Source organism: Carcharhinus amblyrhynchos, chromosome 7 (genome assembly GCF_965287045.1).
Source record: "Carcharhinus amblyrhynchos chromosome 7, sCarAmb.v2.hapA, whole genome shotgun sequence".
In the NCBI taxonomy this organism is placed as follows: Eukaryota; Metazoa; Chordata; class Chondrichthyes; order Carcharhiniformes; family Carcharhinidae; genus Carcharhinus; species Carcharhinus amblyrhynchos.
In genome coordinates, this window is record NC_137330.1 from 58,294,147 (window position 1) to 58,318,688 (window position 24,542).

Below are 24,542 nucleotides of genomic sequence, written 5' to 3' on the forward strand. Positions count from 1 at the left end.
GTTGAACAGATCTGGGCACTTTCATCCCAATACTCCTAATAGCTGGTTGTTACAGGATCTGCTAATGATACTCAAAGTATCAGTAAAAGCAAACATTGGCACTTCCAAATGTTCATGATGCTTCTTTCTCTCATTGGTGAAACACTAAGAAGAAACATGCTTCAGTCAGTATGGCCCATAATAACTTAGTGGGAAACCTGTTGTATACATGGTGAAACATTCAGGGTACTGTTCACAACTGTTAATTTTCCAGGGTGTAGGCCACATGTGCATCAGCTTTTTCAGGGAAATGATTACTCAGTTAGTAGAGTTAAATTGTGCCAAGGAATGAATTGAGCAAACCAGCATATGGGGCAGCACAGTGGTTAACACTGCTGCGGCACAGCGCCAGAGAACCAGGTTTGATCCCCACTTGGGTCACTATCTGTGTTCAGTCTACACATTCTCCCTGTGTCTGTGTGGGTTTTGTCAGGATGCTCCGGTTTCCTCCCGTAGTCCAAAAGACTAGGTGCATTGGCCATGCTAAATCCCCCCTCAGTATACCCAAGCGTCAGTATACCCTTTTCCAAGGCAGCAGGAAATATAGACAGAGTCAATGGATGGGAGGCAGGTTTGCCTGATGGATTGGGCTACATTCACGACTTTTTGTAGTTCCTCGTGGTCTTGGGCAGAGTAGGAGCCACACCAAGCTGTGATACAACCAGAAATAATGCTTTCTATGGTGCATTTGTAAGAGTTGATGAGAGTCACCGCTGACGTGCTAAATTTCCTTAGTCTTCTGAGAAAGTAGAGGCTTTGTTGGGCTTTCTTAACTATAGTGTTTGCATGGAGGGACCAGGACAGGTTGTTGGTTATCTGGACACCTAAAAACTTGAAGCTCTCGACTCTTTCTACTTCATCGTCATTGATGTAGACAGGGGTATGTTCTCCTTTATGCTTCCTGAAGTCGATGACAATCTCCTTTGTTTGTTGACATTGAAGGAGAAATTATTGTTGCCGCACCAGTTCACCAGATTCTGTATCTCATTCCTGTACTCTTTCTCATCATTGTTTGAGATCCGACCCACTATGATGGTGTCATCAGCAAAGTTGAAAATCAAATTGGAGGGGAATTTGGCCAGACAGTCATAGGTGTATAAGGAGTACTGTAGGGGCCTGAGAACACAGCATTGTGGGCACCAGTGTTCAGGATGATAATGGAGATGACATTGTTGCCTATCCTTACTGACTGTAGTCTGAGAGTTAGGAAGTTCAGGATCCAGTTGCAGAGGGAGGTGTCGAGGCCCAGACCATGGAGTGTTGAAGGCTGAGCTGTAGTCAAGAAATAGGAGTCTGACTTAGGTGCCCTTGTTATCTAGGTGTTCCAGGGTTGAGTGCAGGGTCAGGAAGATGGCGTCTGCTGTGGGTCTGTTACGGCGATAGGCAAACTGTAGTGGATCCAGGTAGTCTGGAAGGCTGGAATTGATTTGTGCCATGACTAGCATTTCGAAGCACTTCATAATGATGGATGTCAGAGCCACTGGCCGATAGTCATTAAGGCACGCTGCTTGTTTTTTCTTGGGTACTGGGATGATGGTCATCTTCTTGAAGCAGATAGGGATCTCAGGTTGTTGTAAAGAGAGGTTGAAGATGTCTGTGAATATCCTCCCCAGCTAATCCACACAGGATCTGAATGCACATCTGGGTACCCCACCCAGGCCAGTCACTTTCTGTGGGTTGACCTTCCAGGAGGCTGCTCTGATATCTGCAATGGTGGCCCCAGATACAGGTTCATTCAGGGCTTCCAGAGTTGAAGGCATGCTCTCATTGACCTCTTACTCAAAACAGGTGTAGAATGCACTGAGCTTATCAGGAAGGGGTGCATTGGAGCCAGCAATTTTACATGCCTTCATTTTGTAACCTATGTCTGGCACACCTTGCCATAGCCGGCAGGGGTCGGTGTGGCCAGCCTGGGACTCTAGCTTGATCCAGTACTGTCTTTCAGCATCTTTGGTGGATCTTAGATCGTATCTGGCTTTCTTGTATCCGTCAGTGTCGCCTGACTTGAATGGCTCAGACCTGAACTTCAGCAAGCAGTGGATATCCCTGTTCATACATGGTTTCCAGTCGGGAAATCAATGTTGCAAGAAAATGCAAAGAGAGGGGGATAAAGTTCTCACCACAGAGATCACGTTTTTACTTCCTAATTCAGCTTTCCCTATTTTTATTCTGATTGCCTCTTGACTGATTTTGCTTTTGCTTGTCTGTGCTGCCATCTGGTGTTGTGTATGGATTGCTGCAACAATTATTGTAATGTCTTTTACCTTGAAGGCTACTTTTCTCCACCAAGTGGTAAGAGTTAGGTACTCCAGTGATGACATTTAAATCCATTTCAAGTACATTCCCTTCCGCTTAAAACCGGAGTATTTGTGCAAAAGAAATGTGCCCACTTTTTACAAAGTAAACAACTCCTCATCACTTTCCATACTCTGACCTTTCTCTCCCCTTTCTTTCAACTTGCTTCCTTCCTCTCCCTCCTGCCCCTTTTACTCCCCCACAATATTTACCCTTCCCACATACGCCACCATTACTCTTGCGTCTTTCCCTAATTCCCTGCTCTTTTCATTGCCTCCTCTTTCTGCTATTCCACTCCTCATTTCCCTCCTTATTCCAATTGTCCCTTCCCTCATTACCTCGTCGTCTCCTGTTGTATTGTCTAATGAAATCACTAACTACATGCATGACATTCCCTTCCTCGCCTCCCTCTTCCTCTGCCTTTCCTTTTCTCTTGTCCCACCCCAACTCCTCTCCGTTGTCCCATAAGCACACTTTTCTTCAACCTCTGTCCCCCCTTCCCCCTGCTTACTCCTTGACAAACTCTCCTTTTCTGCCCTCATTCCCATTATCCTCCCCTCCTCTTTTTATTTTTCTCCCTTTCCTCCTTTACCTACCTTCCCTCCCTCTTTTCTGTTACCTCCTCCCTTACCCAGTTCTGGCACCATCACCTGTCACTCACACTCTTGCATCTCTCTACTATACTGTTATGATTCTCACCAGCTTTAAGAGATGCACCATAGAAAGCATCCTTTCCGGTTGTACCACAGCTTGGTACGGCTCCTACTCTGTCCAAGTCCGCAAGAAACTACAAAGCATCGTGAACAAAGCCCAGTCCATCACACAAACCAGCCTCCCATCCATTGACTCTATCGAAACTTCCCACTGCCTCTGAAAAGCAGTCAGCATAAGGACCCCACACATCCCATACATTCTCTCTTCTACCATCTTCTGTCAGGAGAATTACACAATAGTCATTGCCTCTCATACCATTTGTTTCAAGAACAGCTTCTTCCCTTCTGCCATCAGACTTCTAAATGGACCTACCTCTTATCAAACTGATCTTTCTCTACACCCTAGCTATTACTGTAACATTACACTCTGCACCCTCTCCATTCTTTCTCTCTTATGTACTCTCTGAATGGTATATTTGCCTGTACAGCACGCAAGAAACAATACTTTTCACTGTATATCAATACACGTGACAATAATGAATCAAATCAAATGGTCAGTAACTGGGGGGGGCACAGATTTAAGGTAAAGGACAGGACGTTTAAAGGGGATTTGAAGAAAAACGTTTTCTTCCAAAGGGTGGTGGGAACCTGGAACTCACTATGAGAGAGGGGGGAACCCTCAGCAGTTAAACGAGAACTTGAAATGCCTTGATAGCCGGCACGGACACGATGGGCCGAATGATCTATTTCCGTGCTGTAAAACTCATGTTGCTGAAAATGGAAGTAGCCGAATTGAATCCCTTTGTGAGAGAAAACAGGCTTTGCAAGTTCCGACTGTTTTCTGCCCCTCCCCTCCCCTCCCCTCCTCACAGCCACCCCATCCTCCTGCGAAATATCTGCTGTGGGCCGCTTGGCCCTGAGCTGTTTTGAAGGTTGCTGGAGTGGCGATGGATGTTGCGGGCTGCGCTGTGCTCCTGGTTCCCATGCTGCTGGCCCTGGCCGCTGCAGCCCTGTTCCGCTGGCAGTTTAAGCAGAGGGAGCCCAGCGAGACAGCGGCTCCTCCTTGCATCAGCGGCTGGATTCCCTGGATCAGGGCTTCTATCCGCTTCGGAAAAGCACCACTTGAGTTTATCGAACAAGCCAGAGCAGAGGTAAAAATGCAAGCATTACCATTAAAAAGAAAGCCTGTCTATTAACCTGTAAGTGACAATTATATTCTTTAACAGAGCCTCAGAGTAGGAGTAGATCTGCTCCTGGCTGTGGAAGAGGAGGCATTGTGTTATTTTCAATGTGACACAGGCACTATGTTTCTCGATATGAGTCAGCCGGCCTGTCGAGTGTTTCTCATTTTGGGCAAACTGTAAATTCTTTAAGATGTATCGCTGTTTAAAAAAAAACGCAGCGTCAGATATGCAAATCTGTTTGTATTTTCCTGCTTCCTGTTATATTTATGTCTCAGATGGCCCACTGCTGGCTCAGTTAGTAATTGCATTGCTTGATGGGAAGGTGAACCAGGAAGATCACAGCTTTATGTTTTATATTGAACTGAATAAACTGCTCTCAGCAGGCTACCCTTGACCTTGGGTGAGGTTAAGGGGTGAAAGCAGACATGATTTTGGTATGGCTTAGATCTCTTCAACTCTGCAGACAAGAAACTCAGCCTGTCCTCAAATGTTGTCAGAACAAAACTGGTATCAACCCATACCTGCGCAGCCACCTTCCCGTATACAGAAATCATACAGTGAAGAAGGAGGCCATTCAGCCCATCGAGTCTGCGCAGACAACAATCCCACCCATATTTACCCCTGCTAGTCCTTTCTTCCTACACATCCTGGGACATTAAGGGGCAATTTAGCATGGCCACTGCAGCTAACCTGCATATCTTTGGACTATGGGATGAAACCGGAGCACTTGGAGGAAATCCATGCAAACACAGAAAGAATGTGCAAATTCCACACTGACAGTGACTCCAGCTGGAAATTGAACCCAGATCCCTGGCGCTATGAGACAGCAGTGCTAAAATCACTATGCCACCATGCTCCCCGTAAGTTGATGGAGGGACTCTGGAACATGTAAGCATTTCCCATGCCTTGGCAGCCATCTCCCTTAAAAGGCCGCCGTCGACGAGGAGTCAGTTCAGCCTTTCGCAAACTTACAACAGCGAGCATTTGGCAACAACGATCTTTGCAAGTCAACAGTTGTCTTAGTGTTCAGAGCAATTGTCATCACTCCACTACTGTACTGCAGTGAGATCTGGACTGTGTATTGGTGACATGTAAGAGTGCTAGAGAAATTCCATTTAACATTGCCTCTGCTGCACCCTCCAGATTCAGTTGCAGAATGGAAGAACAGATACTTATGTCCTTCTTCAAGCCACAAGCTTTCAAGAAAAACACCTGCGAAATCAACATCGATGAACTGCACATTGTGTCCACATGGCTGAAAATCCATCATCCCCATCCCCCTCCGCAACCTGGTTCTTTTTTCTCAACTATTGAATGGCCAATATTTCAGGAGAGGACAAATAAAATGCTTCCAAGATATTGAAGCTCACATTGAAGAGCAGCAACGTTGACATTACCGACATTAAGCTGCATCATGTTTTTAGTTCCGACACCTTTATGTGAGGCAGATTGATGGCATGGAAAGAAAAGGAAGCAAATCCCACACTCCCGATCCCACTGCCTTTTGAGTTATCCTGCCCTATGTGCTTAAAAATCTGTTGGTCAGACATTAGCCAGTTCGAACTCTTGAAGACTCATGGCAGAAACATGATTCTGCTAAACATAGAATCGGGGGCAGCCGCAGGGTGAATGTGCAGTCATTTGCTGGATAACCAAAACATGAATTTTATCCCAGTCAAAATTAGCTTCTTCAGGAGAGCAGAAATTTTGGTAGGGATAAAGTAACGCTGTCTCCCTCCCCTCCCCTCCCCCAGCTTATTTAGGCATCATGAGAATAAACACTTGCATTTATATAGCACCTTACATAACATCAGAATGTTGTCCTAAAGTCCTTTATAACTAATTAATATTTTTGTAACAAAAACAGAAAATGTTGGAAAATCTCAGTAGGTTTGGCAGCATCTGTGGAGAGAGAATAGAGCCAACACTTCAAGTCTGGGTGACCCTTTGTCAATGTCATAATGTAGGAAATGTGACAGTGAATTTGTGGACAGCAATCAGCAATGAAATAAATGACCAAACCAAGTGTTTTTGGTGTTGGCCGAGGAACAAACGTCAGCCAAGCCCCTGGAAGAAATCCCCTTCTCTGTTAGATAGTGCTGAGAGATCTCTTACATCCACCAGAGAGAACAGAAAGAGCCTCACCAGAAAGACCATACTTCCATTCTTGCAGCAATCCCTCCGGGAATAGCTGGCTCAGTACCATTTCATTTCAGTAGTTGAAAAGAGCTGCTTGTTTTCTCAACTCCTCTTGTCAAAAATTCCATCAGCAGTTAGAATCCAGTGAGCAGTGGCCCCTTGATGTGTTTGGGAACTTATAATTGGACCTTTGCTTTCTTGTGATGCAAGTCATGTCAATATCAAAAAAGAGGAGATAATGGGTGTTTTAAAAAGCATTAAAGTAGATAAGTCCCCAGGGCCTGATGGGGTCTACCCAGAATAGTGAGGAAAGCAAGGGTGTAAATTGCAGGGGTTTTGACAGAGATCTTTGTATCTTCACTGGCTACAGGTGAAGTTCCAAAAGACTGAAGGATAGCCAATGTTGCTCCATTGTTTAAGAAGAACAACAGGGGTAACCCAGGAAATGTAAGACTCACTGGCCTATCATCAGTGGTAGGGAAATTATTGAAAAAGATTCTTCGGGGTAGGGATTTACTCACATTTGAAAACAAATGGACTTATTAGTAATAGACAGCATGGTTTTGTGGTGTTAGAGATGGAAAGGTGGTAGGACTGGAGGGTCTTAATGACATTACTGTTACTAGAGAGGCGGTGCTCGACAGACTGGAGGGGCTGATTGTGGACAAGTCGCCAGGACCGGATGGAATGCATCCGAGGGTTCTGAAAGAAATGGCGGAGGTGATAGTGGATGCCTTGGTGGTTATTTTCCAGACGTCGCTGGATTCCGGGGAAGTGCCGGAAGATTGGAAAACGGCTAATGTTACACCGTTGTTTAAGAAGGGTGCCAGGCAAAAGGCAGGGAATTATAGGCCGGTTAGTTTAACGTCTGTTGTAGGTAAAATGTTAGAATCTGTCATCAAGGAGGAAATAGTGAGGCATCTTGAGGGGAATTGCTTGATAGAGCAGACGCAGCACGGTTTCGTTAAAGGGAAGTCATGTCTGACAAATTTACTGGAGTTCTATGAGGATGTGTCTAGGGCGGTGGATAGAGGAGAGCCGGTGGATGTGGTCTTTCTTGATTTTCGGAAGGCGTTTGACAAGGTACCTCACAAGAGGTTATTGCAGAAGGTCAGGGGACATGGAGTTGGGGGTAGGGTGTTAGCGTGGATAGGGGATTGGTTGTCAAATAGGAGACAGAGAGTGGGGGTCAATGGGTGCTATTCGGATTGGCGGATGGTGACTAGTGGAGTGCCCCAGGGGTCGGTGCTGGGGCCTCAGCTATTTACCATTTATATAGATGATCTGGAGGAGGGAACCGAGTGTATGGTGTCGAAATTTGCTGATGACACCAAGATTGGTGGAACAGCAAATTGCGTGGAGGGTGTGGAGAGTCTACAGAAGGATCTAGATAGGCTGGGCGAATGGGCCAGGAACTGGCAAATGGAGTTTAATGTTGGCAAGTGCGAGGTGGTCCACTTTTGTAGGAATAATGGTAGGAAGGATTATTACTTACGTGGTGAAAAACTGCAGCAGGCGACGGTGCAGAGGGACCTCGGGGTCCTTGTGCATGAGTCGCAAAAACCCAGCTTGCAGGTGCAGCAGGTGGTCAGGAAGGCTAATGGGATGCTGGCCTTCATAGCGAGGGGGATTGAATATAAAAGTAGGGAGGTCTTGCTGCGGCTGTATAGGGCATTGGTGAAGCCGCAGCTGGAGTACTGTGTGCAGTTTTGGGCGCCGTACTTATGCAAGGATATTTTGGCCCTGGAGGGAGTGCGGAGGAGGTTTACTAGGCTGATGCCGGAGTTGAGGGGGTTGAGCTATGAGGAGAGGCTGAATAAACTAGGCTTGTACTCGTTAGAGTTTAGAAGAATGAGGGGAGATCTCATTGAGACGTATAAGATGATGAATGGGATGGATAGGATAGAGGTGGAGAGACTCTTCCCGCTCAGAAAGGATAGTAGGACTAGGGGGCACAGCCTCAAGATAAAGGGGGGGCGGTTTAGAACAGAGTTGAGGAGGAACTTCTTCACTCAAAGGGTGGTGAATCTCTGGAATTCTCTGCCCGTTGAAGTGGTGGAGGCTGCCTCGCTAAATATTTTTAAGACGCGGGTTGATGGGTTTTTGATAAGAGAGGGGATTAAGGGTTATGGGGAGAGGGCGGGAATGTGGAACTGAGCCATGACAGATCAGCCATGATCTTATTGAATGGCGGGGCAGGCTCGAAGGGCTAGATGGCCTATTCCTGCTCCTATTTCTTATGTTCTTATGTGAAGGGGAGATCATGCCTCACTAACTTGATCAAGTTTTTCAAGGAAGTGACATATGTATATATTGACTTCAGTAAAGCCTGGTATGAAAGGTGAAGTCACACAGGATCAGAGAACTGGATATAGAACTAGCTTGACCATAGAAGACAGAGGGTGGCAGTAGAGGGGTGCTTTTCTGAATGGAAGGCTATGACTAGTGGTGTTCCACAGGGATCAGCTGTGTGACTTTTGTTGTTCATAGTATTCATAAATGATTTGGAGGAAAATGTAGCTGGTTTGATTAGTAAGTTTGCAGACGACACAAAAATGGGTGGAGTTGCGGATAGTGAAGAGGATTGTCAGAGGATACACCAAGACATAGACCGGATGGAGACTTGGACGAGAAATGGCAGTTGGAGTTTATACAGGCAAGCGTGAGATAATGCATTTTGGAAAGTCCAATGCATGTAGGAATTATACAGTAAATGGTAAAACCTTTAGGAGTATTGACAGACAGAGAAATCTGGGCATTCCATGTCCACCAATCACTGAAAGTGGCAATGCAGATGGATAAGGTAGTGAAGAAGGCATATGACATGTTTGCCTTCATCGGTCGGGACATTGAGTATAAAAATTCTCAGGTCATGCTGCAGCTGTACAGAACCTTAGTTAGGCCTCATTTAGAATATTGTGTACAATTCTGGTCACCACACTGCCAGAAGGATGTGGATGTTTTGGAGGGGATACAGAAGAGGTTTACCGAGATGTTGCCTGGTCTGGAGGGTATTAGCTATGAGGAGGGGTTGGAAAAACTTGGTCTGTTTTCACTGGAATGATGAAGTTTGGGGGATGACCTGACAGAGGTTTACAAGATTAGGGCATGGACAGAGTGGATAGTCAGATGCTGTTCCCTAAATTAGAAAAGCCAAGCATTAAGGGACATAGGTTTAAGGTGCGTGTGAAAGATTTAGAGATGTGTGAGACAAGTTTTTTACACAGAGTATGGTGTATGACTGGAACGCAGTGCCCGGGAAGGTTCAAGCAGCATTTAAGGGGCAATTAGACAAATACATAAGTAGGATGGGAATGGAAGGATACAGACTCCGTAAGTGTATGCAGTTTTAGTTTAGGCAGGCATCATGATCGGCACAGGCTTGGAGGGCTGAAGGGCCTTTTCCTGTGCTGTACTTTACTTTGTTTTTTGTTCTTTGAGTGTGCTCTAAGTTTGACTGTACTCCAGTCACAGAAATGTTACAAAGGTTCTTGATGTCACTGGCAGATCTTGGGCGGATGTCCAGCATAGGAAACTCACTGGTGTTTGCAATCCTGAGAGAATCTGACACTAGTGCTGACTCAACCTTGAATATGTTCAATGATCCAGCCTCCACTGGTTCTGGGGTAACAACATTCAAAGATTACTGATCCACAGAGAGGTGAAATTCTTCTTATCTCAATCTTAAATTGAATAAGATTTATTTGGAAACTCAACTTTTCCTCACAGAACAACCATTCATCCCAGAAATCAACCTTGTGAACCTACTCTGAACTCCCTCCTTAAATAAGGAGGCCATAAATAAACACAGTATTCTAGGGTGTGGTCTCACCAATGCTTTGGACAGTTGTAGTAAGACCCCCCTGCTTTTATACTTCACCCCTTATAATAAAGGCCAATGTATCACTTGCAATGGGCTTTTCTTCCCACTCTCTGCTGAAGTCCTAAAAACACTTTCAATTGATAGTTCGTTATCTATTAATTGTAATTGTATCTTCTCAAGGATAAACTTCTCAGATTGTACTGATTCATTCTGTTACACTTCCTCATAATTTTTTTCATTTGTAGTATGGAGCAGTTTTTACTGTGGTAGCTGCTGGAAAGAGACTCACCTTCATTACCGAAGAGGAAGATTTTGAGTTATTTTTTAAATCTAAAAATGTTGACTTTCAAGAAGGAGTACAAGAAGCTGTATGGCATACTGGTAAGACATAAGTGGAAAGTATAATTAAATGTATTTCAGCTTGAGATCACTTTAACCTGAATAAGTCTTTCAGTCATTTAAAACTGTTCCATCACTCTTTTAGACCATGTTTCCTTTAACTCTGCTCTCTGTCTCATACCTTATAACCAGTTTACATCTCATAATGTTCTGTCCAGTTCTGTGTGCATTCATATTTACTCATAATCTCTTGTATGGAGCTTGTTGCCATTATTTTGAGCCACACACTAGCTGTTTAACCAACTGAGCTAACTGACCTCCATACCCCCTCATTCTGCATTAAATCACATCTGCCATGTGTCTGTTGAGTTTTGCGAGTTTGTCTGCATCCTCTTTTAGTTTGTTGCTATCCTCCTCAATATTTACCCCATTTCCGTGTTTAATATCACCTTGAAAACTTTGAAATAATGCCCTGTGTACCCTAGTCTAGGTAATTAATATATATGTGGGGAAGAGGAGTAATCATAATACTAATCCCTGGGGAACAATGCTCTATACTTCCTTCCAGTTTGAAGAACAACCATTCACTGTTACTCTCTATTTTCTTTCACTGAACTAGTTTTGTATTCACTTCGTCACTCCCTTGAAGCATACGCTTCAAATTTCCTAGTAAGTTAATTATGCTGATCTTTATTAAATACCTTTTAAAAATTTGCCTGCACAATGTTTGCTACACTACCTTCATCTTCTCTTCCTGTTAGCTCATAAATGTAATAAACACGTTAAAAATATTTTAATTACTTGTCAACAGCTTCTATTAACAGAAATAGTTTTTATAAGAGCCACACAGCAGTTCATGACATGTTGAAAGGGAGGCTGGCTCCATTTAGATTGCACCTATTCTCCGCTAATCTGTCTAAGGAGTTCAGTGAACATCTCGTGCACCTTGGAACCAAAGGCACTGATAACTTGTATGACCTCATCTGGTATGTAACTGCAACTGTAACTTAATGCAAAATTTCTCTGTGAAATTCATATGTTACAAATACCAACTTCCATGTTTGTCCATCTCAATTGTGTCATAAAATCCTGATTTTAATAAATGCTACATTAACCTGTGCTCAATTTGGAGATATCCTATATATTTTTCAAAACCATACATTATGCTATTAGAACATAGAACACTACAGCACAAACAGGCCCTTCGGCCCACGACTTGCGCCGATCACATCAACACCTACCAATCTATAGACCTATCTATAACCCCCAATCCCATAAAACCCCATATACTCATCCAGAAGTCTTTTAAAAGACCCCAGCGAGTTCGCCTCCACCACCACTGACGGCAGCCGATTCCATTCACTCACCACCCTCTGAGTGAAAAACTTACCCCTAACATCACTTCTGTACTTTCCTCCCCGCACCTTAAATCTGTGTCCTCCCGTAGCGACCATTTCAACCCGGGGAAATAGCCTATTGAAAGAGTGTACATGATGAGGACATTTAGACAGAGTAGTCTGGCCTGATAGCTAATTATAATAAAACCACTCAATTTTCTTTCAAACAGTAGAAACAATTTAACCTTGTGGACGTTTGACAATAATTCAGAGTTCTGTTAGACCCTAAATAATCCTGCTGACTCTTTTGTAAACCCTGTCTCATGGAGCAATTTTTTTTTGAATATGAAATGCCCACGTGTTCCAATGTGGCACAATCATCATGCAGAAAAGTAACTTATTTTGACGTAGCCAAATGGTTGCATCTCAGTAATTTACTGCCTGTGATAACAACTTTTTGCTCAAAGGCATTTGTCCTTGTTATGTCACACAATGTACAAAAAGATCCTATTACCTGATGCAAGAATTGTAAAACTTTCTGCTGGGATCACCATGAATTTATTTTCACTGTGTAATGTAATGGGAATATTGACTGCCCTAGGGACACACAGGATAATTGCGGTGCTTCATCTGCTGCCTTAGCTGAAATAAGAACATTTTTAAATTTGTACTGAAAATATTGCATTTGTGTTTTTTTTCTTGTTTCAGAAGTGCTTTTAATCACAGCAACAAAGGCCTCCTAATGTAAACTTCCTCAGTTACACAAAAATAAGAATTAGAATTTAAATAAACATTGATGGACCCATAGTGAACACAGCTTGTGATTCTTTTCAATAAAAACAAACTGAGGCATGTTATTCATATTTGTGTATGGAATTTTATTTTTGGGGGATAATGAAATCCTTGTACAAGAAGTTCATTTTTATTCACCTGTTGACAGGCACAGTATGTTTCCTGCAGTTGTGAACAACCTGTTTGGAAGAGGCATCTGTCCAACTGACAGAAACACAGTTAGAGAGTTTGAAGATCACTTCCAGAAGTTTGATAGGGAATTTGAATTTGGTTCCCAGTTGCCAGAATTTTTACTAAGGTAAATGATCCACTTTATTTGAAGCATATATCTGGAGTTAGAGTTAGCAAGGCTGAATTTTCTATTGGGGTTCTCATGCTTATTCACTGCAATTTTGGCCAAAAAATCCTTGGAAACGTAGAGTAAATGTTGAGCCTAAGCAATTAAAGGTTCAGCTCTGGAATATTTTAACTCTTCAGTGGTTTTGAGTGTTACTTGCTATTGTTGTTCCAGCACTGTTCTTAGAATTGTAGAAATTTACCCATTGAAGGTAGCCATTGCATGTGTGCCAGCCAATAAAGGAATGTTTTGTTTCCTGATTCTTGGTCCATAGCCCTATAGCTTCCAATGCTTCAAGTGCATATTCATGTATTATTTAAATATGAGGCTTCTGTGTTAACCATCCTTTTGAGCAATAAGTTGAAGACACTTACCATCTTCTGGGTGAAAAAATATCTCAACTCTCTCTAATTCGTCTACCAATTTGGAGTGCTGCTCCTTCATTAGGTGAATGGAGAGCTGGGTTCACAAATGGGGCATATATAGACACAGACTCAATTACAAGATAATGTTTGGAATGTGAGTCTTAACAGATAATTAAGTCTTTACAGATGCAGACAATGCAAGTGGAGAGAGGGTTAAGCATAGGTTAAAGAGGTATGAACCGTTTCAAACTAGGACAGTTGGTAAGATTTCATAAGCCCAGGCCAAATGGTTACAGGTAGTATGACATGAACCCAAGATCCCAGTTGAGGCCTTCCTCATGTGTGCGGGACTTGGCTATAAAGTTCTGTACACATGAGGACAGCCTCAACAGGGGTCTTGCGCTCATCTCACACTATCTGTAACCATTTGGCCTTGGCTTGCGAAATCTCACTAACTGTCCTGGCTTGAGATAGTTCACGTCGCTTTAACCTGTGCTTTACCCTCTCTCCATTTGCATTATCTGCGCCTATAAAGATTTGATTATCTGTTAAGACCTGCATTCCAACCGTTATCTTATAATTGAGTCTGTGTCTATATACACCCTGTTTGTGAACCCAACTCTCCACTCACCCGATGAAGGGGCAGCGCTCCAAAAGCTCGTGCTACCAAATAAACCTGTTGGACTTTAGCCTGGTTTTGTGAGACTACTCACTGTGCCTACCCCAGTCCAATGCCAGCATCTCCACATCATTTAAATCTATGCTAAACTCTGTGTTAAAATCCTTCCTATCCATTCTTTCTAGGTCCATCAGAATTTTATTTACCTCTGTTAAATCTCCATTCAGCCTCTTCTGCTCTGAAGAAAACAATATCAGCCCATCGAATCTTTCTTAATAATTAAAACTTTCCAGTCCTGACAACGGACTTGTAAATCTCCTCTATACCCTCTCTAGTACAGTCACATCTTCTGTATCCGGCTTAGTGCAGTCAAATCCATTGTATCCTCTCCAGTGGACTCATATCCTTTGTATCATCTCTGGCACAGTCACATTCTGGTAAACATGTTAAACAGTTTCTGGGAGACATTTCGTCACAATCATTTTGATAATCATTGTACAAAGAACAAAATCAGCCCGGGAAACAGGCCCTTCGGCCCAACGAGCCCGCGCCGCCATCTCAACACCACCAGTCCCCCTCTCCCCCCACAACCCCTGTCTAATGTTTTATGGCCATCCAGATCGAGGGAAACTGATTTAGGGACAATTGTAGTGCAAAGGTTTCCATGATAATCATGCAGTGACTCATCTTCATCTAAATAAGTAAAATTCTGTTCTGTTTCTCATTTCAACTTTTATCTGCAGGGACTGGGCTAAATCCAAGCACTGGCTTCTGTCTTTATTTCAAAGTATTGTAGCCAAGGTTGAAAAGATGAAACCCGCTGATGACAACTCAAAGGTAACACTGGAATTTCTAATGATATGAACCCACCTTAGAGTAAATGCCACCAAAACTGAAATTGTTTATTTGAATATAGCAAACATATTGAAACTTAGAAATACTATTCACATTGGCTTTGCAACTTTAAGTATAGAAACTCTATTCTGTACAATTCCTGTTAAACTGAAAATATCATCATTCATACAGCAGCATGGTGGCTAGTAGTGCTGCCTCACAGAGCGAGGGACACGGAATAATTCTGGCCTCGGATCATTGTCTGTGTGGAGTTTGCATGTTTTCCACATGTCTGCGTGGGTTTCCTCTGGGTGCTTCGATTTTCTCCCACAGTCTAAAGATGTGCAGGTTAGGTGGATTGGCCCTTCTAAATCGTCCGTTTGTGTTAGGGGGATTAGTGGGGTAAATACATGGGTTACGGAAATAGGGCCTGGGTGGATTGTGGTCAGTGCAGGCTCGATTTGCCGAATGGCCTCCTTCTGCACTGTAGAGTTTCCATGATTCAGGCTGGATTACAACTGAATAGTGTTTTAACAAATCAGTAAGATGGAACAGTAAAGCATGGTGATTTTATGATGCGTTAAAGTAAATTCGTAGAATCACTTACTATAGTGAATCAAATTTTTCAACTAATTTCAAATTTGAGAAGTTTATATGCAGTGCTTATTGATCTTATATTTTAATTTTGTATACATTTTAATGAGTCATATTTCAGGGAAAGGAATAATATAGCTATAATAATATAGTTTCGCTGGACTAAGAGCAAGCTTTCTCTGTGGCGTAAACAAGAGAATTTCACCCCTTTCGTGGATGCTTTCCTGATACTTCTTTAACTTTGGTCTTCATCTTCACTGGTCTTACTTTAATATGAAAATGTGGAATATACTGTCAAATAAAGCATTTATTGATATTTTAAAAAGAGCTGGATGAATATATTAGTCAGAATGGATTGAAACATTGCTGCCAGCCTACGCAATGTCCAGTGATTTCTGTAATGCTCCTTAAGTTGCCTTGAGCTTCCATACCAAGGAAGGCATGAGGCTGGAATGAATAATGTAGAATGTAAGGTTAGATAGATATTGTCTTGCATTCTCTTTGTGGGAATCGGGAGAAACTTTGCAAAATCTTTAAGTATAATGATGTGTTTGTGCCGTAAATGGAAAAATTTGCTTTTGTATTTTGTGCTTTTGTAAAAGTTTTTATCTGCTTTATTACTGATCATTTAATCATTTCAACAGTTTTATTTCCTGACTATATTTATATTGTAAGAGCTGTGTAGCTCAGCTAGTACCATTTCTGAGCCAGAAGGCCTGGGGTTGAACTTCCAATCCAGGACTTGTTTGCTCAGGAAGAAATGTTTATGTAACTCCAAGCAGGTTGTCAATGATTGTAAAATCCTTCCTACACTCCACACCGTTCTCGAACAGAGACAAGACTGTGAAGCTATTTGAAGATAAGCAGAGCGAACAATGTATGTTATACCCAAGTGTATAAAAAGACTTGTATGTAAATGGAGAAAGGGACATTTATAATTTAATTAAAACTTTTGAACTCCGTAGAGTTTGTAAACCCATAATACTGTCAGACAATGAAACTGGGGTGAAGCACAAATAGAACTGCTGGTGGAGTGGCTTGATAGTAAAGTCAAGAATCATTCATTTATTTGGTAAATATTTAAGAAGATGATATAACTTCGCCAGTGTAACCACAAGTGTAATAAATTGTTCATTTTCTGGTAGTCAAGTGTTTTCTAAAGAAATTAAAAATGTACCATTGTACTGGCCGTTTAACCTTCACAGCGAAGTTGATACATGTTACGGTTTTTATCTGTGGAAATGTATTTGTTTGATAAGGTTCCCCATGGTAGGCTATTGCAGAAAATGCAGATGCATGGGATTGAGGGTGATTTAGCAGTTTGGATCAGGAATTGGCTAGCTGATAGAAGACAGAGGGTGGTGATTGATGGGAAATATTCAACCTGGAGTTCAGTTACGAGTGGTGTACCTCAAGGATCTGTTTTGGGGCCACTGCTGTTTGTCATTTTTATAAATGACCTAGATGAGGGTGTAGAAGGATGGATTAGTAAATTTGCTGATGACACCAAAGTTGGAGGAGTTGTAGACAGTGAGGATGGATGTTACAGTTTGCAGAGGGACATAGATAAGCTGCAGATCTGGGCCGAGAGATGGCAGATGGAGTTTAATACAGAAAAGTCTGAGGTGATTCACTTTGGTAAGAATAACAGGAGTACAGAATATAGGGCTAATGGAAGGACTCTTAGTAGTGTTGACGAGCAGAGTGATCTTGGGGTACATGTGCATAGCTCCCTGAAAGTTGGCACCCAGGTTGATAAGGTTGTTAAGAAGGCGTACGGTGTGTTAGCTTTTATTGGTAGAGGGATGGAATTTCGGAGCCGTGAGGTCATGTTAAAACTGTACAAAACTCTGGTGCGGCTGCATTTGGAGTATTGCGTACAGTTCTGGTCGCCGCATTATAAGAAAGATGTGGAGGCATTGGAAAGGGTGCAGAGGAGGTTTACCAGGATGTTGCCTGGTATGGTGGGAAGGTCTTCTGAGGAAAGGCTGAGGGACTTGAGGTTATTTTCATTGGAGAGAAGAAGGTTACGAGGTGACCTAATTGAGGCATACAAGATGATCAAAGGATAGGATAGGGTGGACAGTGAGAGCCTTTTACCTCAGATGGTGATGGCTAACACAAGGGGACATAGCCTTAAATTGAGAGGTGGTAATTATAGGGCGGATGTCAGAGGTAGGTTCTTTACTCAGAGGGTAGTAAGGGCGTGGAATGCCCTGCCTGCAGCAGTTGTGGACTCGCCAACTTTAAGGACATTCAGACGGTCAGTGGATAGGCATATGGATAACATTGGAATAGTTTAGGTTAAAGGGTCATTAGATTGGTTCCACTGGTCGGCGCAACATTGAGGGCCACTGCACTGCGCTGTAATGTTCTATGTTCTAATGTTTTATATGATTGGCCTCACTAAAAACAAATCAAAGTGATCATTATTTTATATTTTTGAAGTTTCACATTTTAATTGGTTTGGCTAATCTAATATAATCACAATGAAATACTTTTAATTTCTTATACATGTGAAAACTTCACCATCTTGATAAGTGAACTCTGATTCTTTCCTGGCATGATGTATTGGTTCATATTTCAATGAGTGCTTTCCCCAGTGGTGTACTACGGCGTCAGGGAATATAAACATATCACTGATGAGTGTTATGATGGGGTCACTACTTGGCAATTGCTGCATTATTAGACAAATAGATAAATAATTAAAGTCTCAGTAGGTCAAAACTATTTCATGCTACTGTGTAGGAAGATTCATTACTCATAAGAGCAAAAGTCATAAAAATTAATGTCAGTACACCTGGGAAGGAAGATGCCTTCTCTAATTGTATTGGGGAGGGATCGAGGCCTCCAGTATTTGTTGGCATAATTTATTCCCAGGAAATGTCACAAAAACACATGTTAGTCCTTGAGTATCTTGTAATTGCTAAACTAAAATAAATTAACATTTTCTATTTTGGTCCTCCAATGTATTGAGATTGTAGTGGCCATTACTTAATTCTTGCAAATGTATGAAAAGACTGCTTTGGAAGGAAATATAAAATCTTATTTGCAGTTCTCTATGATTATCTCTGTCATCAAACTGCATTGTTCCTACAATGCTTTCTGAAGATTTAGTATTTGGAAAATTCGGTTATAAGCATGGTAATGGCTACAGGCATCCTTATACCATGGACCAACCAATAGCTGATAAAATAACTTTTTATGAAAGATGAATTTCATTTAATTTTTGATCAGATTTCCTTTTGGAAGTGGATTATGTTCTTACTGCTGCTAATACCATTTGGTACCTATGACATTTTATGGGAAGGAACTTCTTATTCCTGTTAGTTTTTACTTTGCATGTTAAGTAACTGTTACTTTAATAGTGTTAACACCAAAAATTTATATATTTTCCAGACTTTGTTACAGCATCTTTTAGATACTTTGAATGGGAACGCTACTGCAAATTACAGTCTACTGATGCTCTGGGCTTCCCAGGCCAATGCACTTCCTGTGAGTACCATATTGAAATACCTGTCTACGATTCCGTGCCCAAAACAAACCAATTAAGATGCTCGCAATTGTGAAATCATCCAGATTTTGGGATACCTTGGTTCGTCTGCCCTTCAGAAAATCTGAACATTGTGTCAGTTATAGCTCGATTGGTAGCACTCTCACCTCTAAGTCAGAAGTTTGTGGGTTCAATTCCAACTCCAGAATTTGAGCACAGCAACCTGTGCGGCCAGTCCAATGTAGTACTGCAGGAATGCTGTTGGTGGTGCCACCTTTCAGATGAGGTGACACAAAAGCAGACACAAAAGATCTCGTGACATTATTTTGAAGAAGAGCGGAGGGTTATCCTGGGTGTCCCATCAAATATTTGTCCCTCAATCAACATTACAACAACAGATTATTTGGTAATTAAAGATTATTTATTCGTGTCACCGCAATGAAGTTACTGTGAAAATCATTGTTCTTTATGGGAGTTTACTGTGCATAACTTGGCTGCTGCATTTCCTGTATTACAACAGTGACCACATTTCAAAAGTACTTCATTAGCTGTGAAGTATTTTCATTCATGATAGTTGTGAAAGAAGGCAAGTGTTTTCAATCTGAGTGCAGGATTGGTTGCAAAGTGCTTAGGACCAATTTGTTTTTATGATTTAAGTTCTGCATTTTAATCAGAAGATGTTTGTCAGCTGCAGGTACTTTTGGAACTAAAACGAGTCCTTTCTTTTGAGTAGCCTTAAATGCATTGCTATATTCTATCGTTCTCAAATTTGTGTTTTAAACATGAGCATCATTGGCAAGGTCAGCATATATTGCCCATTCCTCATTGCCTTTTAGAAGGTGATGATGAGCTGCCATCTTGAATCACTGTAGTTATTCTGATGTAGGCATATCAGAGCACTATAAGTTCCAGGATTTTGACTGAGCAACAATAGAGATATATTTCCAAATCAGAATGGAATGTGACTTGAAGGGAAATTTGAAGGACACAGTGTGCTGCCCTTGTTTGTCTAGGTAGAAGAAGTTGTGTGTCTGGAGGGTGCTGTCAGAGGTGTCTTGGTGAGATGCTTGAGTGCACATTGTATCAGCAATGGAAGGAATGAAAGTTTAAGGTGATGGATGGAGAAAATAAAATAGGTTGTTCTGGTTGTTGTTGAACCTCTTGAATGTTATTGGAGCTTTGGTCATCCAGGTAAGTGGACAGTGTTCCATCAAACTCCTGACTCGTGCCTTGTGGATTGCTGTTGGGCTTGGGGTATGTTACTCACTGCAGAATTCCCAGCCTCTGACCTATTAGTTGTCCAGTTAAGGTTCTGCTCGGTGGTGATGGAGGATTCAGCAAAGGTAATGTTGTTGAACATTAAGGGAGATGCTTTAGATTCTCTCTTGCTGGAGATGTTCGTTGCCTAACACTTGAGCATTATTAATGTTACTTGCCGCACATCAGCTCAAACTTGATTGTTGTCCAGATCTAGATTTCATTATGTTAAGAATGTGAGATTTTATAAGATAGTTATGTTTTAAAAGGGAGCATGTGACCTCCTGCTTGTTCTGTCCATGACAAACATGAATTGACCAGGTTACCATGGGGACAAGGGGCTTAAATCCCCAAGTTCTTTTAAACCCATGCATCAATTCTAATACGCAAAAAAGGCAGAAACAGTTGCCGTGACTTTGGGCAGATTTACTGTCTCAGAGATTTGAGATGGGGAGAGAGTATCCTGGGTATAGAAAGACGGTGATGGCAACTGTGAAGGTCAGCAGAAGGGAAAAAGCCGTTTTCTTGATTAGCTACCAGACAGAATGCGTGGGGGAGGATGTTTGCTGGTCAAAAAGATGGAACACTAAATTTAAAGACACTGGAAAATCCTTCCTGGTTTGATCTGGAGATGGAATCAGCAGAGTGAGCCATGATGATGGAAATTAGTTCAGTACTTCTCAAGAGTGAGGGAAAGGACTTCCAATGGTCACTTAATGCTATGACACTGCAAAACAGGGGAAGCAAACCCATTGAAAGCTGGGAATAATTTTGTCCTTTTCCTGTAAAGATTGCAATCTTGTAGGGATCATGCTTTAAAGTATAAATACAATGTGAGGTTTTTGATTAAAGGATAATAAGGCGTGTCTTTTTTGTACTTTATTAGTTGCCTACTAAGTAATTTTTAGTGACTTGAAATCAATGTTGGTTTTAGGTTTTTTTGTTACAGTAAAAGTCTTAAAAACGTGAAATCTTGTTGTATCTCTTTAAATTGGTCACAGTGAACATCCCCTATTCTGACCTTATGATGGAAAATCATTGACGAAGCAGCTGAAGATGGTTGGGCCTAGGATACTAACCTGAGAAACTCCTGCAGAAAGGCTCTGGGTCTGAGATGATCGAACTCCAGCACCCACAGCAATCTTCCTTTGAGCTAAATAAGGCTGCAACCAGTGGAGAGTTTTCCCCTGATTCCAATTTTAATTGATGACCCAAGATAGCTGAATTGGCTTGCTTACATTTAATCTAATAAAAAGTGTTTTGTGCCAGATGTTCCATTACTTGAGTACATGAGTTGCTAAAAATAGTGAACATTGTAAATATTTAAATGCCGCTGTTTTTATTTTCTAGATCACATTCTGGACTCTTACATTCATTATTTCGAACCCATTTGTTTACAAGACCGTTATGAAAGAGCTCTGTTCTGTCTTTGGTGATCAAGGTATTGTTTAGAAACTTGACTGGGTGATAAAAGCATTTTGATTACATCTTACTGACTATGATAATGCGTCGAATTTGGTCTATTTTCCGAAAATGCTATTCCAATTACAAATTCTTATCAGTCTATGATGTTCTGTGGCATCTCTGATATCATTTCCTTTACTTAGTGGTTTCCTGACCTACGTGATCTTTACTTCTGTATGGAATAAAAACCAAGTAAAGGTGACCTGCCAAAATGGGTGCAAATTGTTGAGCAGAATAAATATATTTTATATTTATAAAACACACATATAGTCCTAAACCAAGTTAAAAAATCAAGATTCCTTGCTAATTTTAGACTTGGGTAGAGTCATGGAATCTTACAGAACAGAAAGGACCCATTTGGCCCATCACTCCTGTGTTAGCCCTTTGAAAAAGGTATCCAATTTAGTCCCTTGAGCTCTATAAATTAGTTCTCTTTAAATAAATACCCTGTTTGAACGATGGTATTGAATCTGATTCCACCAGTCTGTCAGGTAGTGTCATGACAACACCTTGGGCCCGATTTTACCATTTTGACTCTAAGTGCAGAATCTGGGCGTAACTCAGATCCAACTTGGAAATCCTTTTTGCCTGAAGTTGTCTCCTTTTGGTTCTAGTTTTTCCCAACTAGTAGAAACATCTTCTCCATGTCCAGTCTATCTAGCCCTCGCAGTATCCTGCAAGTTTCAGTAAGATTCCCCCCCTCATCCTTCTAAACTCCAATCAGTACAGACCCAGAGTCCTCAACCATTCCTCATACGACAAGTTCTTCATTCCAGGGATCATTCTTGCGAACTTCTTCTAGACCCTTTCCAAGGCCAGCACATCCTTCTTCAGATATGGGGCCCAAAACTATTCACAACACTCAATGGGGTCTGACCAGAGCCTTATACAGCCTCAGAAGTACATCCCTGCTCTTGTATTCCAGCCCTCTCAACGTGAATGCAAACATTGCATTTGTCTAACTGCCAACTGAACCTGTACATTAATCTTAAGAGAATCTTGAACAAGGATTCTCAAATCCCTTTATGCTTCTGATTTCCTAAGCATTTTCCCATTTAGAAAATAGTCTGTGCCTCCGTTCCTCCTTCCAAAGTGCATAACCTCAACTTTTCCACATAGTATTCCATCTGTCACTTCTTTGCCCACTCTCCTAGCCTGTCCAAGTCCTTCTGCAGCCCCCCTGTTTCCCCAGTACTACCTGTCCCTCTACATATCTTTGTATCATCTGCAAACTTAGCAACAGTGCGTTCAGTTCCTTCTTCCAAATCGTTAATGTATGTTGTGAAAAATTGTGGTCCCAGCACTGACCCCTGAGGCACACCACTAGTGACCGGCTGCCATCCTGTAAAAGACACCTTTATCTCCACTCTCTGCCTTTTGCCAGTCAACCAATCCTCTATTCATGCCAGAATCTTACCCTTAACACCATGGGCTCTTAACTTACTTAAGTGTCTTCTATGTGGCATATTGTCAAAGGCCTTCTGGAAATCGAAATAAATGATTCTCCTTTATCTAACTTCCTTGTTACTGCCTCAAAGAACTCTAACAATTTTGTCAGACATGATTTCCCCTTGACAAAGCTGTGCTGATTCAGTCCTATTTTATCATGCACTTCCAAGTACTGTACCAGCCTGCTTCAGGAGAGTTCTATCTTGAACCTAATGTTTCAGTCCATGACCAACAGATACATCACATTTATCTCAGTAGCTCACTCGCTTTAGCTGTGTATGTTAACAATGAGACATTTTCAAGAATTGCCACAGCAGGTGCAACCTTTGGTAGACTTTGAACAGTCTGGGGAATAAAGGGGAGTAAGTATGCCTAACAAACAGAACAATGCTGCTGCTCTATACGTGCAAGACTTGGACTGTGTACCAGTGTCATGCCAAGAAGCTCAATAACTTCCAAATTGATCTGCCTTTGGAAGCTTCTGGAGATCATATAGTTGGACAGAATTTCAGACATTGCAGCGTTCAGCTGAGCATATGAAGCCTCTACACCATTTGAGACAATCATATAGCCAGAATGCCCCAAGTGAATCTTCTCTGGAGGTCTTGAGCCTGGGGCACTACCCTCATGGCTGTCAAAGAAAGCATTATTAAAAAACACTCTGAAAGCTTCGTTCAGGAGTTTTGGTTAATGACGTTGAATCCTGGGAGAAACTCATTGAGGATTGCTGCACTTAATAGTACCAAATTTTTAAAAATTCCTTCAAAAGAAAGCACACAACAGATGCAGAGGAAATCCTAAGCAAATAACTCATCCACAACATAGTTGTCTGCACTATCTTATTGCAGGAGAGCCTTCCAGGCAGGGCTTAGTTGTCAAGGTGTGCTGCAAAGACCACCAGGTGTGCTGCAAAGACCACCAGGTGTGCTGCAAAGACCACCAGGTGTGCTGCAAAGACCACCAAGTGTGTTGCAAAAAAGATTCAAAGTGATTCAAAATTCATCTAGTTAAACTAAAACTAATTTTCACCTTCAGCTCTGTAATTGGCATTTCCAAAAGCTATGAATCCTGGGCTTTCTGCACGTGTACCAGCTGGGAAAGAGTGGCATATGCGTGGTTTAGATTTTTTTATGTTGGTCAGGCCATGCACATGATCAATGGGAATTGGAAATGAAAACCAAGGTCCCATGTGCCCATGTGAGAAGCAAAAACTCAAAAGGGCACAAAATGCTGGGAAAAGTGAAAGGACAGGAAGAAGTTAAAACAGAGTTCGCAGTAAGGGAAGAAGACAGAAAATAGGAGGTGTGTCTCAATTTTTTTTTTATATAGTGCAGCAGTGTGCCATAAAAGGTTGGGAACCACTAACCTATGTAATCACAGGAACCCCAAGAAACACTGCTTGAGATGAACATGGTCGTTTTTGCTTCAAAGGATGAAAAATAAATCAACTAAATGCACAATTGAAATCAGGATCAACAGATATAAATATTTAATTATGGAAGATTAATCAGAAATCATTTTTAATTGCT

General features: G+C 41.8%; 1 protein-coding gene across 4 annotated transcripts in view; it reads left to right on the top strand.

Moving 5' to 3' along the window:
- The first annotated feature begins 3,866 nt into the window (after positions 1–3,866).
- The window catches only part of cyp39a1 (cytochrome P450, family 39, subfamily A, polypeptide 1), a 42,716-nt gene continuing 22,040 nt past the window's right edge, over positions 3,867–24,542 (top strand). For all 4 annotated transcript variants that reach the window (XM_080192395.1, XM_080192394.1, XM_080192396.1 and 1 more), the window contains exons 1-7: positions 3,867–4,138; positions 10,379–10,514; positions 11,284–11,458; positions 12,750–12,899; positions 14,666–14,759; positions 18,750–18,845; positions 21,451–21,541. In XM_080192395.1, coding sequence (XP_080048521.1) covers positions 3,935–4,138; positions 10,379–10,514; positions 11,284–11,458; positions 12,750–12,899; positions 14,666–14,759; positions 18,750–18,845; positions 21,451–21,541 — 946 coding nt within the window. In that variant the 5' untranslated portion in view covers positions 3,867–3,934. The remainder of the gene's footprint in view (positions 4,139–10,378; positions 10,515–11,283; positions 11,459–12,749; positions 12,900–14,665; positions 14,760–18,749; positions 18,846–21,450; positions 21,542–24,542) is intronic.